Below are 16,708 nucleotides of genomic sequence, written 5' to 3' on the forward strand. Positions count from 1 at the left end.
CGTGGAGCGAGCATGGCACAGTCTCTCCCTCAGAGCCTCCAGGGGGAGCCGGCCCAGGACACCCTGATTGTGGGCCTCTGGCCTCTGGAACTGGGACAGCAGGCCATTCTGTTGCTCTACGCCACCCAGGCTGTGGGGCTTTGTTACAGCCCCTACGACAATGACACGGACCTGGGGAAGCCAGCTGCCCCTCTGAGCCCGTGTCCTCGTCCGTAGACAGGCTATGGCGGCACACAGCTATTCAGTAACAGCGTGTGCAAAGCTCGAGTGGAAGGCGGGTGGGACCCGCGTCTTTCTCAAACCAGACATGTGGCCGATGGAAGGAATGCTTTGTTCTCCGCCATGCTTTTCCGAGAAGGGCCAGGTGCGGGAAACTTTCTCTCTCCCTTTTTTTTTAACTTTAATTTAAAAAACTCTCTGTGACTGCCAGCAGAGCCTCTGCGTTCCTTTCCACGAGGATATAAACGTGCATCTGGACTCCAAGCCGAAATGGCCCATTCAGAGCTTTACAACACATGCGCTCTCAGCTGGCGAGGCAGGGAAACGGCCTGATGGGAACTGGGGTTTGAGACGGGGGAGAGATTGGTCGGGAGCTGGCGCGGCGGGTACTCCATCCTGGCGCCAGGGTCCCTGAGGAGCTGCAGTTCCAGGTTCGCAGGCGGCCGGGCGGCCGAGTGTATCTGGTGGAAGCTGAGTTGGAACTTGGATAAAATAGCAGAGCCTGGGAGGGCCCGGCGAATGCCCAGACACGACCTCTCTGACCTCAGCTGTCAGACGTCTGATCCCCTCACCCTTGGAAACCCAGTCTCCGCCCCCGTGTCATACAGACCCTGGAGAGGTCTCATTCGCTGAAGGAGTTGCTGAAAATTCCCTCTTGGCCTCCCTCTGATAAAACCCTCTCCAATTTTCACCTCCTTTTCTTCGTTAGGACTTTTCACAGCAGGTACGATTGGGGGCTCAGGACCTGAGCCACTTTGGTTCAAACCCTGGCCCTACCACTTATGAACTGTGTGGTTTTGGGTAAGCTGCTCACCCTCTCTGAGGCTCCGTTTCCGTATGTGCAAAAGAGCGGAGGCAGCGAAGGATGGGTGGGAGGATTTGATGCACTAACACCTGCGAGGCCGCCTGGCACAGTGTAAGCCACTAAGCTGGCTGTTATTGTTATTATGCTGCATGCCCGCCACTTCCCATCACCACCTACGGAGCAGGAACAATGGCAGGCAGGACACAAAAGCCCTTTTGTATGTGAGGTCTGAGCACAGTACGTGGGTCTCTAGGAACAGCCGAGTTACCTCTCCTAGCAGGAGTCAGGTTAACACGAAATCAGGCTGCAGTCCTACATGCCCACTGCCTGGTGGCGGGAATGTGGTGGCCTCAGTGTCACAAGTGGCGAGGACGGTGACTCAGGCTAAAATCGGGGAATCAAAGTCACTGCATTTTATTAAAAGAGCCTGGTGAGTGTCTGTCCTATGTGAGGCATTCGAGGAGGTGTGTGTGTGTGGCGGGGGGGGGAAGACAGACATGGGCGGGTGCAGGGATGCACTGTGGTACCTGGGGGGTCCTGGGCACAGCGGAGGCACAGTGCAGCCCCAGCCTCTGGCCTGAGGTCCAGCAGCACCTTCCTCTCGGCCTCTGGGCTACACCTGATGCACTGAGACCCACGCCACCTTCTCCCGGAGACAGGGGTCTGACCTCGGTTCCGGCACAGTGCACCTCTGCCGAGTCGGCCAGCGCCTCGGAGGCTCGGTGGGGAGCGCGGGGCTGTGTGTCCCAACAGAGGAAGTGGAGTCAGACAACCTGGCCCTGGTGTCTCTCCAAACCCTGCTTCCGCTGCCTGTGGGCCATGGATGTCCTGGGTTCCAGAGCCCTAAGCACACGGCCTCCCCTATGCACGAGGACTGACACGATTCCCCATGTCAGCAAAGGAGAAACCAAGGCACTGGCCCCGTCTGCGCAGGTCAGCCTCCTGCTTCCTTCCCCTTCCCGCTCCGCGCACTCGTCTCCCGGCTTCTCAGTGCTCTTCCTCTGGACCATCTGGGGGCAGGTTCTGCTTCCTGACCCAGATGGCAGCCTGAAGTGTCTGTCCCGGCCCGGGGCAGATGGCCTCCCACCTCGGATAGCAGGTCTCGTGCCCGGCCCCGCTCAGAGGTGTGAGGCCGGCAGGGACTGCTCTGCGCTTCCAGCTGGCGTTGAGCTGCCCATCCGGTTCTCTGGCTCAGTGGTCCCGGAATCACACCTCTTTGATCTCCTCTGATCTGAGCCACCAACTAAGGACACGCCGAGCCCTCGCCTCAGCTGCCTTTCCGGCGTTCCCCAGGAGGAGACCTGCCGGGGCGGAGGGGATGATGGCGTGGGCTCGGCTGTGCCCAGCCTGGCAGCATCTCTCCAGAACAGGGAGGGCCCTGGACGGCTGCCAGCGTGGCGCGGCGCGACCTTTCCATAGCTCTCCCTGGAGACAGACCTCCTCCCTGGCAACGAAGGCCCACTGGATGCCCTTGGCAGGACTCCCGTCCCAGGGCCGTGGCTCTGGGCAGAGCCAAGGACGGGCCTTCTGTCTTTCCAAGTCCAGGGCGGCCTCTTGGCCCCTCCTGCTCTGTGTCTTGTAGACGCCAAAGCCACCTGAACACGGACACTGCCAACCTGTCCCAAGCCATCTGTGCCCTCATCGCCTGGAGCAAACGTGACCTAAGCCGCCAATGACCACGTGCGCCCAGGAGCCCAGGGAGCAGGGCGCCGGGCTGGGCTGGAGCTGCTGGGCTCCTTCCCTGCCCAGCGGGCAAAGAGCCGGGGCCTGTGACTGCTGGGAGGCGACTGCTGCCTCGGGATGCTGGGTCCTGTGCTCTCAGGGACCGTCCTTCTCCTCCTGCCCCCACACTCCCGGAGTCCTACACAGGCCCTGGGCCCTCCTGCCGCTGTTTCTGGCCCCACAGGGCTGGAGCTGGGAAGAGGCGGGTCCTGGAACCCGTGGGGCTCTTTGCACAATACTAGGTGACTGACCGTGCACCCCCACTTGGCACCCTGTTCCACTCCAAGGTATGATCCCTTGGAGCTGAGGGCAAGCTTCTGAGAGAAACACCCAGGGCCCCACTTCCAGGCTGTTGTGCCTAAAATCTTCAGATAAACAGCGGTCTCTTCCATTCAGTTATCCCTCCATCCCTTCAGCTCGACCAATTCAACTCAACATCCTGAAGCCCTGCTGTGAGCCAAAGACCAACACAGGGGATGTGAAGGGGACATCACCTCTGACCTCTGGGAGATGAAAGAGGACCAGTGCCAGGTAGGCCAGGTCAGAAGCGACAAGGCAGGAGGCGCGTGGCCTGGTAATGGCCGTGGGCTCCACGGAGGGGCACAGGGTGGGCTCGCTGCCTTTCCGAGGCACTTACAGGAGGACATCGAACCCCAGTCCTCTCAGGCTGTGCAGCCCCGTCTCTCCACCCTGGTCTCACGGGCTTGCGCACCAGGGAGTCGGGTGTGCCCTCCGCTGCTCCCGCTGAGGAAGGAGGGGAGCTTGTCCTGATCCGGGTTCCCAGCCAGAGGTGCTGGCTGAGCCCGAGCCTCTGCCCTGAAATCCAAGGCTCCGGTTCCAGCACATTCTCTGTTCACCCCGAGGCTCCGACGCCGGCACAAAACCTGGGTGGGGTGCACACCCAGCGCCCGTTCAGAGAAGCGGGACAAAACCCCACACCCTGACTCTACTTCCAGTTACCGTTTTGGGAACAAAGAACTACCGATACCCAGGCTTCAGCCATCACGCCTCCAACCTGCGGGGCCCCAGCACCCGCTGCCTCCACTTCCCTGGTGCTGGTGCGCGGCCTGTGTGAGGCCCTTCACACACAGCTCTGCTCCTATCTTCTTGATCACCACAAGGGGCAGCGTGACCATTTCCTGTTGTGCGGAGGAGTGACCTGGGCTTGGGGACATGGAGTCCCCTGTCCATGGTCACGCAGCTGGAAGGAGGCAGCTGACTCCATAGGCCACACTGCTAACCACTGCGCGGCTGCCCAGAGATGACACACCCCACAGGTCCCTCATTTCCACAGCCGTGTCCCTGTCAGACCCCGGCTGCCTCCCCACAGCCCCATGGAGACCGGGCTCTGTTCCCTCCTTGCAGTCAACTAAGCAAACGCGTGTGCTGCACGCTCGCCACTGACCATCTGGTGGCGATCACCGTTCACTGCGCCTTTACGCGGCCAGCGCTGCTTAAGCAGCCATGTCTGGCTCACTTATCCCAATCACGCCTGGTCCATGGACTCTACAAGGTGAAGGCCACGGGCCTAGAGAGCCTAACGGGGGCCCCATCAGGGTGCCCAGCATCACCCCCACCGGATGGGCCCGGCCCCATGTCCGCACCCTCCCCTAGCAGCATCCAAAAGTGAGACATGAGGAAGGCGACATTCACTGTGCAACCCGCAATTACAGCTGTGGCTGTTTACCACGGTGAGAATAGCTCTGGCTGCCAACGCCGACCGCCATCACGTCTCCCTACTGCCGGCTCCCCCCAAGTGTTTATTTAAGCCAACACATTGCTCTGCTAATTGGATAACATTCCATGTGAAAATAGACCTTTTAAAGCAACAGCGGCGGCGGCAAATAAAAACAGCTGCAACTGCAGAAGTACACAGCGTGGTGGGCTGGGGAGGAAGAATTAAAGGCGCGTGCATGGGAAGAGGGGATCTTCTGGTGTCCGGCTGCAAGCCTACTCTCTGCGTTCCTTCCCTTGCCTGTCGCCCTTCCCTCTGTCCTCCATGATCAGCCTGCTCTGTGAGAAAAAAGGAGGTGGTGGCTCCTAAATGGAATCCCAGTGGCTATTGGTGGCTTCTCGGCCAATGGGAATGGGCACAGCGGGCTGGGAACCCCATGTCACCTGCCCGGGTAGGATCCTGCTGCAGGGATGCCCACTCCTCCTCTGGGGGCCGGGATGAGCTGCCACTCTGGGCCTGATCCCAAGAGATGTTTTTTAAGGGACAATTCTGGGTTTTCTTCCAAACTGTCGGCAAGTGCTTTTCTTTGGGAAACGGGTGGGACTGGGTGAGAGGGGATGGGGGTGCTGGGACGAGGAGGGGCTGGTCCACAAGCTCAGTGGATAAATGGATGAAGGGAGGGAGGAGGCCCTGCATTCCTGGGCTTGGAGTCAGATGGTGGTAGATGGTTTCTCAGCCCTGCCCGGCTCTGGCTATAGGACCCTGGGGTAGTGACTGCACCCCTTCGAACCTCGGTTTTCCCACCTGTCATATGGCTCCCCACCTCCCATCTCCTAGACCCCCTGGAGGGTTAAAAATTACACATGCAGATCAGGCTTTTAGGAGTTGATAGCTTTTATCAAAGCCAAGATGCTGCCCTTCCAGAAACATCATCCACATCCAGGGACCACGTGGCTGGCGCCTTAGACACTGCGGACAGCCACACATGTATGCGCAAACCAGGGCACCCCAGAAGGTTCGAGTCCTTGACTTCCTGTCTGTCCTCGTCCACCTTTGCCCACCCCCGCTTCTCTACCATGCGGGGGGGGGAGGTTCTTTGGAAAACGCTGGACCATCACACCCGGGGGATGACAGGTACCGCGTGGGACATGGGGCTGAGCTGTGCCCAGGGCAGGTGCACAGGAAGTGGTGCACAGACGCAGCTTAGCAAAGGCTCAGAGGGTCGCGGAGGGACTTCTGCAAACCTCCCACCCAAGCCCAGGGTTGCTGCTGGCTGGGGCAAGACACTGCGTGTGTGGTATTCATGCCGGGTACAAAGCCGTAACGGCGGCCGTGGGAGCCTCTGGCTATTGTTGTCAGTTGCCTGGTTACTCTGAGGTGGGGGGGAGGGGGCAGCAGCCTCTTGGGGCCTGTGCTAGGATCCTCTTCCTGTTTCCAGGTGTGTCTCGACCCGAGGGGCTTCCCAGATAACAGAGTTTCCCACGAGGTGTGGGCGGAACACGGGTCATGGAGCAGGGTCGGAAGACTCAGACTCCCTGAGGGCAGGGGGCACGCAGATGACACCTGCTTGGGGCCCAGCAGAGGCAGTGGGGCCAGGGGATTGACAGGTGCCAGGGAGAGAGCACTGTGCTGGGAGCCCACATCTGGGTTCAGACTCCGGCCCGGCCCTGCCCAGAAACCACTGCTTTCCAGACTCGAGGTTCCACAATCAGCTTTACTCCTTCCCTACGTCTCCCCCGGATCATCTGCTCATCCATCCCTCTCATCCTTTCTTCCCCTCCTCCCTCCCTCCCATCTGAGGACTGTGTGGGCCCCCCACAGGAGGCTCATAGCTCCAAGTTCAAGAAGGTGCTGAAGCCAAGAGTGACCGATCGCCTATCTTTCCGTGATGGGAAATGGGGGTGAGGCCGGGGGGAGGGGTGGCATCGAGCTCCGGGGAGGTTTCCAAAGGTCGCTTTCCTGGAGTGCTTCCAGGAGAGGAAGGCCACCCCAAGGACCCGGGGCCAACGGCCCACAGAACTGCCGTTGCCAGCCCCGCGAGTCCTGGCATTCCTCCTGCGAAGGCAGAAAAGATCCTCGGGTTTCTGCTCAACGTCTCCTCGCAGCATTGCTCACCCTCTTGTAACTCGCGCCCACTCTCGAGCTAACTAGATGTTTACCATATTCACAACTCCATTCACCAGCAGGCAGTGCACGCCTCCGGGTCAGTGGAGAGGCTTCGAGCTCCACTCGGAAGACAATCAGGCCCTTCAGGCAGGCGGGGAGGGCCAGGCGGCTTCCCAGGAAGCAAAAAGAGCACCCGGAGCTTCGCAGGAGAGACGCTTCGTGGGCCGGGCTTCGCGGAAGGCCGCTTGCTCGGTGGCGGCACAATGGTGCCCGCACAATGGTGACAGGGAAGAGCCGCTGCCAGGCTGGCCGGGCCTGAAACAGCTTCCCAGCCAGGCTGCCACCTGCTGGAGGCGAGGGGCTCTGGGGTGAGTCCTCACTCCCCTGGGTGCCCTTCCTCCTGGAGCCCAGAGTGGGTGGCAGGGAAGGACGGAGGGAGGAGCCTGTCCACACAGCACCGGATGCTGGGATGGGCCTTGGCAATCACATCTGCAGCCACTCGGGCACGCGCCCTGCCCTGCCCACCCGAAAGCCCCCCGCTTTCTGTTCTGATGACGACCGCGACCTGGCCGTGGGCCCACGAAATTTCAAGTCGGGGACCCTGTGCCCACCCCAGAGAGGCCCAGTGCGGAGGATGGCTCCCCCTCGCCCCCTTTTCAGATCGTCACCGTCCGCACCGGCCCCCTCCTCCTCACAGCTCACAGGCAGAGCTGCTGGGGCCAGCCCTGTCCTAAGAAAGTCACCTCACCCAAAGCTCTCGGCACCTCGAGGAGGAAAACCCTACCGCCGCTTCAGAAGGGGAAAGCGAGGCACACGCAAAATAAGCCCCTGCCCAAGCTCACAGGGCAGGGGGGCGGCAGCACCAGGATCCGAACTCGGGCAGCCTGGCTTCAGGGTCTGCGCTCCGAAGGGCCGGCCAGCTCTGAAGGGACCTGGCTGGCGGAAACGGGGAGGAAACAGCGCGCCTGTGTGCCAGGCCCAGTGCCAGGTTTCATGGGCACCGTCTGCCTTCACCCTGTGAGGAGGCACCTGTTATCACTGCTGTTTGACAGATGAGGAAACTGAGGCACGGGGCTAGGAAAGCTGAGCGCCGGTGCTCTGGACGGCTGTGCCGGCTCCTGAGCGAGGCCGGGCTGGTGCACGCGGCCGTGCTGCCGTCCCTGCGGCCACTGCGGTCCCTGCAGCCACTGCGGGAGGCGAGGGAAAGGCTGCCAGCAGAGAAGAAAGAGGAGCAGATGTCTGGACAAACGTGGCCACGTGTCGACAAAACAGGCACTTGAGCTCACGACACGGAGACAAAGGTGGCTGGCAGCCTCCCTGAGGTCCCGCAGCGCCCTCTCTGCCTGTGCGTGTTCCCAGGGCCCACAAAGGCCGCAGCTGTGTCCGACGCGTCACCTTCGCTCCACCCACTGGGCCGCTGGCAACACCAACTTGCTAAAGGCTGCGGGGTGCAATCCCGGCAAACACCCGGCTATTCTTGGAGGTGGGGGGTTCGCAGCCATTAGTGAGACCCGGGCGAGGCTTTATCGCCGGGAGAGGAGAGATGCCGCCAGAGGCACAGGCTCCGGGAGAGGACAGAGGACAGCGCCACTGCCACCTCCCAGGACTCTGACCTGGTCTGGCCAGGGCAGTGCCCGCTGACACAGCTGGAACCCCTGGCCCAGCTTCTGCCCCCCTCTGCTGAGCCAGGCAGCACCAGTCAGTTCCCACCACGAGAACGAAGCCCGAGGCTGCGCCACACCCCAATCCAGAGGCTGCCCTGCTTAGAGCGGAGGGCGTTTTGTGTCTCCAGGGAGCCTGGAGGGAGGCTGGGCTGCAACCAGCTCAAAGCTGAAGCCCCAGCCACCAGGAGGGAGGAGGGAAGCGGGAAGAGGAAGAAGGAAGAAGAGAGGAGGAAGGAGGGAGGAAGAAAAGGGAAGAAGGAAGAAGGTAGAAGGAAGAAGGGAGGAGGAAGGAGGGAGGAGGAAAGAGGAGGAGGGAGGAAGGGGGAGAGATGAGTCCCCCAGGTCCTACTCGGTGCCTGGGAGTCTCCTTGTCAAGAGCTGCCCCTGGGGCCTTCTGCACAGCATCTCTGCGCTGCCCACTGGGGAGCACGACCAGGCGCTTTCCATCTGACTGGGAGGCCTGGGAGGCCCACTTTGTGTCCCAGGTCCCTGCCTGGAGACGTGGGGGAGGGAGGAAGGGGACACAGAACTGTGCCTTTCTCCAAACACAAAACCCGGGGCCTTTTCTCCCCAGACACCGTGCAAATTAGCAGGGTTGGGGGGAGCAACAAAGAGAGAAACCACAGAACTCTGCTGCCCGCCTACAAAAGGCCCAGAAAGGAGAGGCGGTGGGCGGGGCCCTCACCTTGGCGTCCTGCTTGGTGAGGAAGTCCACGAAGCCGAACCCCCGGTGCGCGCCCGTCCCGGTCATCTTCTTGGGCAAGCGGACGGTCTTCAGCTCCCCGAAGGTGCTGGAAAGGAAGGCACACAGGGCAGTTTCAGAATGGAGGGCTGCCCAGGGGGAGGGGCAGGCTGATGCTCACAGGCTCAGTGCCTCCCTGCAGGAGAGGGAAGCGCGGGCGGACACACACAAGCACGCGCACACGCCTTGTGCCAGCTCCCGACCGGCCTGCGCGCCAGCTCAGGGCACCAGCGGCCTCTCCCCCAGGCCCGCCACCACGCGGGGCCCAGGGGGAATGAGCAGCTGAAGAAGCTGACGGATAACTCTCACCTCCTCTCTGACAGACTGGCACACCCCTCCTCCCCTGGCCCACGGGGTGTCCAGCCCGGTACACATGTGGCCAAATGCGGAGGCGAGGGCTGCTCGTGTGAGTCGTCTCCCGCCCTGAACCCACCCCATGGCGGAGCTCTGCAGTGAACAAGGCCGGGCCTGGGACGTATCCTCAGTGCAAGACGCCAGAATGACACACAGCGCCTCCCTCTAAGCCCCTGTCCCCTCCCTCTGCACATCCGTTCTGATGTCTGCTAACCCGGTCAGACAGCGCTCTGGGGGAGGAGGCGGCTCAGCTCCCAGAGAGGATCAAACAGGTACACAGGCTGGGACCACCCCCGGCCCGCCTGTCCTCCCGCATAAACCTGAGAAATTCCCGGACAAAAGCATCGGGCCTCTGTTCCTTCTCCCTCCCACACGCCCGCCCCCTCCTAATGTCCATTTATCAAATGTACACGTGCAAACTGCTGCCGGTAAATATTTAATGTGCCCGGCATCTGAGGAGAGGAATTATTCTGTATTTGAAAATCTCTGCACACTTGGCGCCTGGGCACACAGACACATGGCGGTCGAGGAGGCTTTGGGGCCAAAGACCGAGCGGGTAAAAAACACGGTGAAGGCCGTTTGCTCTGGCGAAACGATATAAGCTGAATCCGAGCGTGAACCCGCGGCCCTGCCAGCATGACCAGGCATCTGCCCGCCCAATTTCCCAGTCAGGACACTGTGTAAATGCGGCATGATGAGTCCCCAGGATGGATCCGCACGTCTCCGCGGAGCTGTGCCGGCCGCGCCGCTCCCCCCGCCTGGCGCCTCTGTGAACAGGCGACAGAACCCAGAACCGGGGCTGCTGGTGCCGAGGCCAGCCTTCCGGGAGGGAGGGGAAGGCTGGCGTGCACAGGCAGTGGAGCCCTGTCAGTCTTCCTGACCCATGTGGAGGGGGCGGGTTGGGGCTCAGAAGCCGGGCAGGTGGGGACAGGCAAGAAGATGATGTGACAGCTGAGGAGCCAGGCCGCAAACCCTGCTTTATTCTGCCACCTAAAGGCAGCCGCGGCCCATGACAGATAGGCTGCCTCTTCCTCCGTGGAGCCCTGCCTCCGGGCCTGTGCCAGGCTGGCCTGGACAGGGGGCAGGGGTGGCTGAGGTTCCCTCAGAGCCTTCAGATAGAGGGGCCTGGGCTCCAGTTCTTCAGAGAGCCATAGAGAAGCAGGCATGGAGGGTCTGATGGCCTTGAGGGTGGAGTCTGCGAGCATTCACACCTGGTGTGAGGAGGCTGACGGGCACAGGGAGGCCTCGGAGACACCGCCTATGTGCCCAGGCCATGCCAGGTCCGGTATAGGCACGTCCCAGACAACCTGTGGGTGTGCTGGTCTCTCCACCCGCTTCCCACCCCAGCCCAGGCTCCAGGCTCTTTCACACCCTGGGCTCTTTCAAACCCTGCTTCCTCACTACCCGCCCACCAGGAGCAGCCTGTGCTGCTGGGCTGTGGACGCTTGTGCAGCTCTCTGCCTTCCCCTGGGGCTGGGACCCGCTCTGCTATAGTAAAAATCACACCGTCTTGTTTCTCACCGGGCCTGCAGCAGGGAGACCAGTGCCTGGATCAGCGTGGACGCCTGGCAGTATTTTTGAAATGAACCAACATGCGAACAGCAGCCCTAAGGGCAGACACGACCCCTGGTACATTAGCCTGTGCTCACTCAGAGCGCTGTGATGAGGGTTACCTGAAACAGGCCCCGGGCCACGTACGAACAGCGCGGATGCTAACGATCAGAGTTACCGTCCCATTTTACAGATAAAGCTGAGGCTCCGGGAGGCAGCAGTTCTCGTTAGTAAGTGGCAGGGCCAGAATGTGAATCCGGGGGTGTCTGATGCTGAGCTCCCTTTTGCTGCGCCCGCTTCACCCCTCAGTTACCTGGAGGGAACTGGTCCCTTTCAGGAATGGGGAGGCTAGGAATGCCCTGAGGGCTCTCTGAGGGTCCAGTGACTTGTCCGAGACCCCAGGACAAGGGAGGCTGACCATGCCCAGTTCCTCCCACCCGCACCGTGGACAAACCTCCTGCCTCTGCCCACGGCCATAGTCCTGACCCTTGATGGTCTCACAGCCTCTGCCCAGATCTCCTCTCAGCCCTCTCTCATTTCTGGTGAGCAGCCTGTGTGTGTGCATGTGAGAGAGAGGGACAGGGGGAGAGGGGAGAGGAGGAGAGAGAGGGAGAGAGACTGAGAGGTTAATTCCTCCCTCTCTGCAGCACACGGCAAGCTGTGGATGCTCCGTGCATGGTAAGCAGCTCGGGGTCCGGAGAAAGGCGAGGGAAATAATTAAAAGGTGGAGAACAGAGCTGATGAGGAGAGGCTGTAGGAGCCATGCTTACGTGGCCTGGGGAAGTGGCACTGAGAGTTCGGGTTGTGGGGGGGATGACAGAGGGGTACCTTGAACAGCCCGTCTGGGGTTTGCAGGCAGATATCTGCCAGGCAAACGAAAGGCTGTGTCCCATTATTCTTCCGGGGCTCAGGGAGGCTGCTGGGAGCTTGCCCCCTCTGTCTGGGAAGAGGGCAGGAGAGAGCTGGGGCCCATGGAGCAGCAGGAGGTCAGGGTTAGATCTCGGAAGGAACTTCCAGAGGCTGTGAAACCATGAAATGAAGGGCTGGGATGTGAAGACACCACCACTGCTGCTGTCACCCCAGGGCCCAGTGATGGGGGCTGTGAGGGGCTGGGGCTTTTCATGTACTGTTTCCAGGCACAGTGACTGGGGGCAGCAGTGAGACCCTCTGATTTTACAGGTGAGAAAACCAAGGGCCAGCGAGGCCATGTGACCCGCCAGGCCCCGGGCTCAAACCTGCCGTGGCTTCCCTCCGGGAGCCAGGACCAGGCCGGCGTGGAAGGCTTTGGCTCCTGTATGAGCGTGTGGGGTAGTATTAGGGTGCTGCTAGTGATCTGAGAGCGAGAGAATTAAAATGGGGAGAAAGAAAGGGTTGGGGGAGACAAAAAAATCGATGAAGTACCTTTAGCTCCTTGGAGATGAGCGATATATAAACCTACCAGCCACTATTAAGGCTCTCATCTGACAACCAAGCCCGCGGAGCCATTTTAAGTGGCTCTGGGAGGAAGTTGTGTGTGGACTTCGTGTCCTGGGAGCCAAGGCCACCACGGGTGAGGCCGGCAGGGCCTGGAGAGGGAGGACACCGCAGGCACCCAGGACTCCTCCCCGGCCCAGACGCCGCTGCTTGGGGAAGGAGACACGAGACCCGCACACTCCCCACTGTGTAGATAATAGAAACCACAAAATAGCAATTACTGTATCAGAAGCTGTGAATAAAAGGGACACACCGGGCTTTTAAACATGGCCCTCCTTCCCTCCCCCACCACGCTCACACTTCAGTAACGAACTCACACCTCACTTTTCCAATTATTTCATTCACCTCGGGTTCACCAATTACTCCCCCACGCGCGGCCCGCCCCCTCCGCCACGCCGAGCGCGCATGACTGGTGGCGGATCTGTGGGTTTCCAACAACTGGCGTTTGTGGTCACGTTTCTAATTTCTTCCGAGGTGTGTGCAGATGGTGGGGGTGCGGGGCAGGAGGGAGTGGGAGGGGGCGCCGAGGTGCTGCGCCGGGCAAGCCAATTACGCCAGCCTCATAAACAAGTCTGGGCGTGCAAATCGTGTTTGCACACAGCCCGAGCGCAGGCACGTCCGTGTGAGGCCCTGCGTGCAGGCGGGCCTCCTCCCCGGGTGTGCTGTGCACCTGACCCGGCCTGCAGCCCTGGGCGGCAGCAGCTCTGCTACCAAACAAGGGATGACTCGTCCTCTCTCCTGGATGGAAATGACGGGTCAGGGGAAGACAGCGAGGGGGGAGGAGCCAGGGAGGCAGAGAGAACCCTCGGAGGATGCCGAGTCCAGGCTGGGAGGCGCCCACCACCCTGGCCCGCACGCTGACACCAAGTGGGGGTCGGGCACACGGAGGAGCCCAGGCTGTGCTGCTCCCGGGACATGGTCCTTATCACTCTCCCATTGAGATCCCTGAGAGCACCCAGTCCTAGCAGGAGTGCGGGGTCCTGTGGGGAAGTCTGGGCACGACTTCCTCCCACCCGCGCTCAAGGATGGCGGAGGGGAAGCCCGCTTCCGCCGGGACCGGAGTCAGAGAACAGTGTGGTCTGCACAAGGCAAACGGGAGGTTTTCTAAGCATCAACGACGGCTCCTTTCTGTTCCCTCCCCAGGCAAGAAAAAGCCAAATCTCTTGGCATGAAAATGCCTTTCACATATGCTAGGAGTTTCTAACACACATCACACACATGTACCATAAAACCAAGGCCCAAAGCAGGCATGTGCTTCCTTCAAGGTCACACGAGAGGCAGCACCTGCCACAGGGGTGACCTGCCCAAGGTCCCACAGGTGATAATGAGCCGAGCGGGGCCCCAAGTGGGGGTCTGTCCCTGAGCGGCTGCACGGTGCCAGACGTCAGCCTTGTGCTCAGGCGACCCTCACCTTGGGTGGGCCCCCTCAGCCTCAGAGACACAAGAGGACTTCGGGATAAAGCCCCTCATCTCAACTGCGAATGGCTACGGCCGGGGGCTTCAGATCTCTGCGCACTTCCGCCCCCCACCCATGCTCACCACCCTCAGGGGTGTCCACCCCTGAACCCACAGGCATGGGGTAGTCCCACTGGGTGAATGAACGTGGCAGGTTGGCAGCGGCTTTGCCCAGTGTCCTGTCCCAGGTCCCCTTTCTTTACAGAGTGGCCATGTGGCCAAGGGCCCCAGTGGAGTGGACAAACCTCTGCCTCCCTCGGTGACAGGTGAGTGGGGGAGGCTGGGGGACAGGACACACAGAAAGGCAGCCTCGCCCAACCCTCCAGCCTCGCTGGCTTTCCTTCCGTCCCAAAGCTGCCTCAGGACCTTTGATCTTGCTCTTCCATAACCTGGAAACCTCCTTCCCTAGATATTCCCACGACCAACTCCCAAACACACAATCTCAGCTCCAACTCCACCTCTCGGAGACCTCCAGGGGGCACTCTGCTCCGTGGTGCTCTGGGCCCGACTCCCCAGCCACTGTCGAGTTGGTCTGAGACGGTGTGTTTACTTTTTGTCTTTCCCTCCCTGTTCTAGAAACAGGAGGAACAATCCGAGAGGACAGGCTCCCAGTGTCCGCAGAACCTAGGACGGTGCCTGGCACATGAACGACACCGCGTGCTCATTCAGTCGCGCAGCCAGCGCTAACCGCCTGAGTGCCGGCCCTGCTCTCCTGGGAATCACCACACACGAGGCCCAGGCGACGGTGGCAGCACCGTCACGCCGGGCAGACACTCCGTCTGTCTGCCCCTGTCCTGAGGACAGCCTTGTGTCCACGACAATCACAAGTTACCCAGGAGAGTGTGGCGGGGGGAGGGTGGTCCATGCTCCTTTCAAAGGCTCACATTGTTCCTTCAATGGCAGGAAATAAGTCACAGTCAGTACAACGGGCGACTAGATGTTAACCGAGGGCCTGCGGCTAGAGGATGAGTCCACCATCAGGTCCTGTCGTTGGAGAAAAGACAGGGTTCCTTCCAGACAACCCTGGCCCCGGCACGGGCAGGGGTCTCAGCGTGGTCCGACTCCCCCAAAAGGTCATGCAGGTGAGCGTGTACCAACCCCGTGGAGCCGACGCTGAGCAAGGGGCGCTGGCACTGGGAGCCGCTGAACGGAGGCGGGTACGCGCAGCGTCTCATCCTCTTTTGTTCCCTCTCGCTCCTTTCTAAAGAGGGCCTTTTAGAAGCAACTTTTCCAATTACTCGCCGCTCATTACGGTGAGGGCCGGAGGGAGAAAGGTTACCTTATCACCATCAGCGCACGGCTCCCTTTCATGCCTGCCTCTCGAAGGCTGAAAAATGGCCTGGTTTCCAAGAAAGTGGGAAAGGAAGTGCGGAGGACGGCGCCTAGCTGCTCTCAATAGCCTTTCACGGGCCCTTTCCAGGCGAGCGAGACCCTCTCGTTTTCTAGATGAGGGATCCCGGGGACAAGCAGTAAATGGTGCCTCTGAATCAGTCAGCGCCCCTGGTCCAGGCAGAACCCAGACTCTCTTGAGAGGTCCTGGCAGAGGGGACAGGCCACCAGGAGATGAAAGCTCCAGGCTGAACTGATGGGAGAGGGAGGAGGAAAAAGGGAGGGAGGGAGGAGGAAAGAGGGAGGGAGGGAGAGAGGGAGGTGAAGGCATTTTGAGACATGCCAGAGCCAGGCCAGCAGAAGGGGGAGGGTGCTTACCACCAGGTCCTGGACCTCGGGGCAGGCAGATGATGGAAGGGAGCCAGGAAGCCCAGCTCTGTGGGACCCCCTGGCCAGCAGCATCAGGGGCATCCGCGAGCTCATCAGAAATGCAAAGACTCAGGCCACTGTCTCTCTGACTCCAAAACTGGGGGTGGAGGGTGGGGTGGGGAGGGGGTGGGACAATCCAGGTTGGAACAAGCCCTCCAGGTGAGCAAGTCTGCTCTAACGGAGGGCGCAGGGGCCAGCCACAGGGTCACCAAGAACAACACACGCAGCCTGCACGGCACCTTCACACTCCTCTTCCATTCTGAGTTGGCCCTAAGGGGTCAGAGGGCTTGTCTATTTAGAAAACCATGGCATCTCCTTAGGCCCTTATTCCCGAGAGGGTCTCTCTGTCTCTCCTCCTGGCCCGCTGCAGCCTGTCGCCCCTTCGGTTGCCTGTGTTCACATGTGTGGGAGTCTAAGCAACTGGAGGACAGAGAGGGTCCTGCCACTGTGGTCTGCCCCCCAGCATCTACCCAAGGCGTGGACACATTTGTGGCTACACATGAACGCACACTGAACGCACCCCCACCATCCAGGCCTGTGGACCAAGCACGTCCTGTGTGAGGCCCTGGGCTCTGTGCTGGGAAGGACAGTGGATCCGACACGTTCTGGCCTCCACGGTCACCACCTCTTTCCCGCTGTTCGTAAGCTGGTGGTTTTCAATGCCCCCGCCCCAGGGTTGGTGCACACCTTCAGTAAAATAGTTTGGAGTGTTTATCCCCAGTATATGCACACTTGTAACTTATGAACAATGGCTGTATGTGCTGCTCTTTTATGTTCATCGTTAGATATTTAAACATCGGACAAAATGTAATGAATGAGAGAGAACAAATAGAAATGGGATCTCCAACATTTTCCTCCTGTTCCCCCAAATGACGGCACCGGGCCCTTTCTGGAGGCCCGCAGTCTGAAGGCACACCACAGGCCAGGCCCTGCAGCAAGCACATCCCGTGTGTAACCTTATGCACCCTGTGAGGCAGGGGTTATGCGTCCATTTTCCAAATGGGGAAAGCGAGGCTCAGGCTGCTTTTAGGCATTTGCCAAAACTTGAGAAGCGAGTGCATGGCAGAGCCAGGACTCCCTCAGGCCGAATGGAATGCTGAAGCCGTGTTCTTAAACCCTGCTCTGCGTGAGGGGTCCATCTGGCACGGCTGAAGGATTGAAGAAGCAACTTAAGATTGGACGCT

General features: G+C 60.5%; 1 protein-coding gene across 2 annotated transcripts in view; it reads right to left on the minus strand.

Moving 5' to 3' along the window:
* The window catches only part of RBM19 (RNA binding motif protein 19), a 91,807-nt gene that overhangs the window by 26,102 nt on the left and 48,997 nt on the right, over positions 1-16,708 (minus strand). For both annotated transcript variants that reach the window (XM_015567371.1, XM_015567372.1), the window contains exon 22: positions 8,877-8,982. In XM_015567371.1, coding sequence (XP_015422857.1) covers positions 8,877-8,982 — 106 coding nt within the window. The remainder of the gene's footprint in view (positions 1-8,876; positions 8,983-16,708) is intronic.

This window comes from Myotis davidii, unplaced genomic scaffold (assembly GCF_000327345.1).
Source record: "Myotis davidii unplaced genomic scaffold, ASM32734v1 scaffold223, whole genome shotgun sequence".
NCBI lineage: Eukaryota > Metazoa > Chordata > Mammalia > Chiroptera > Vespertilionidae > Myotis > Myotis davidii.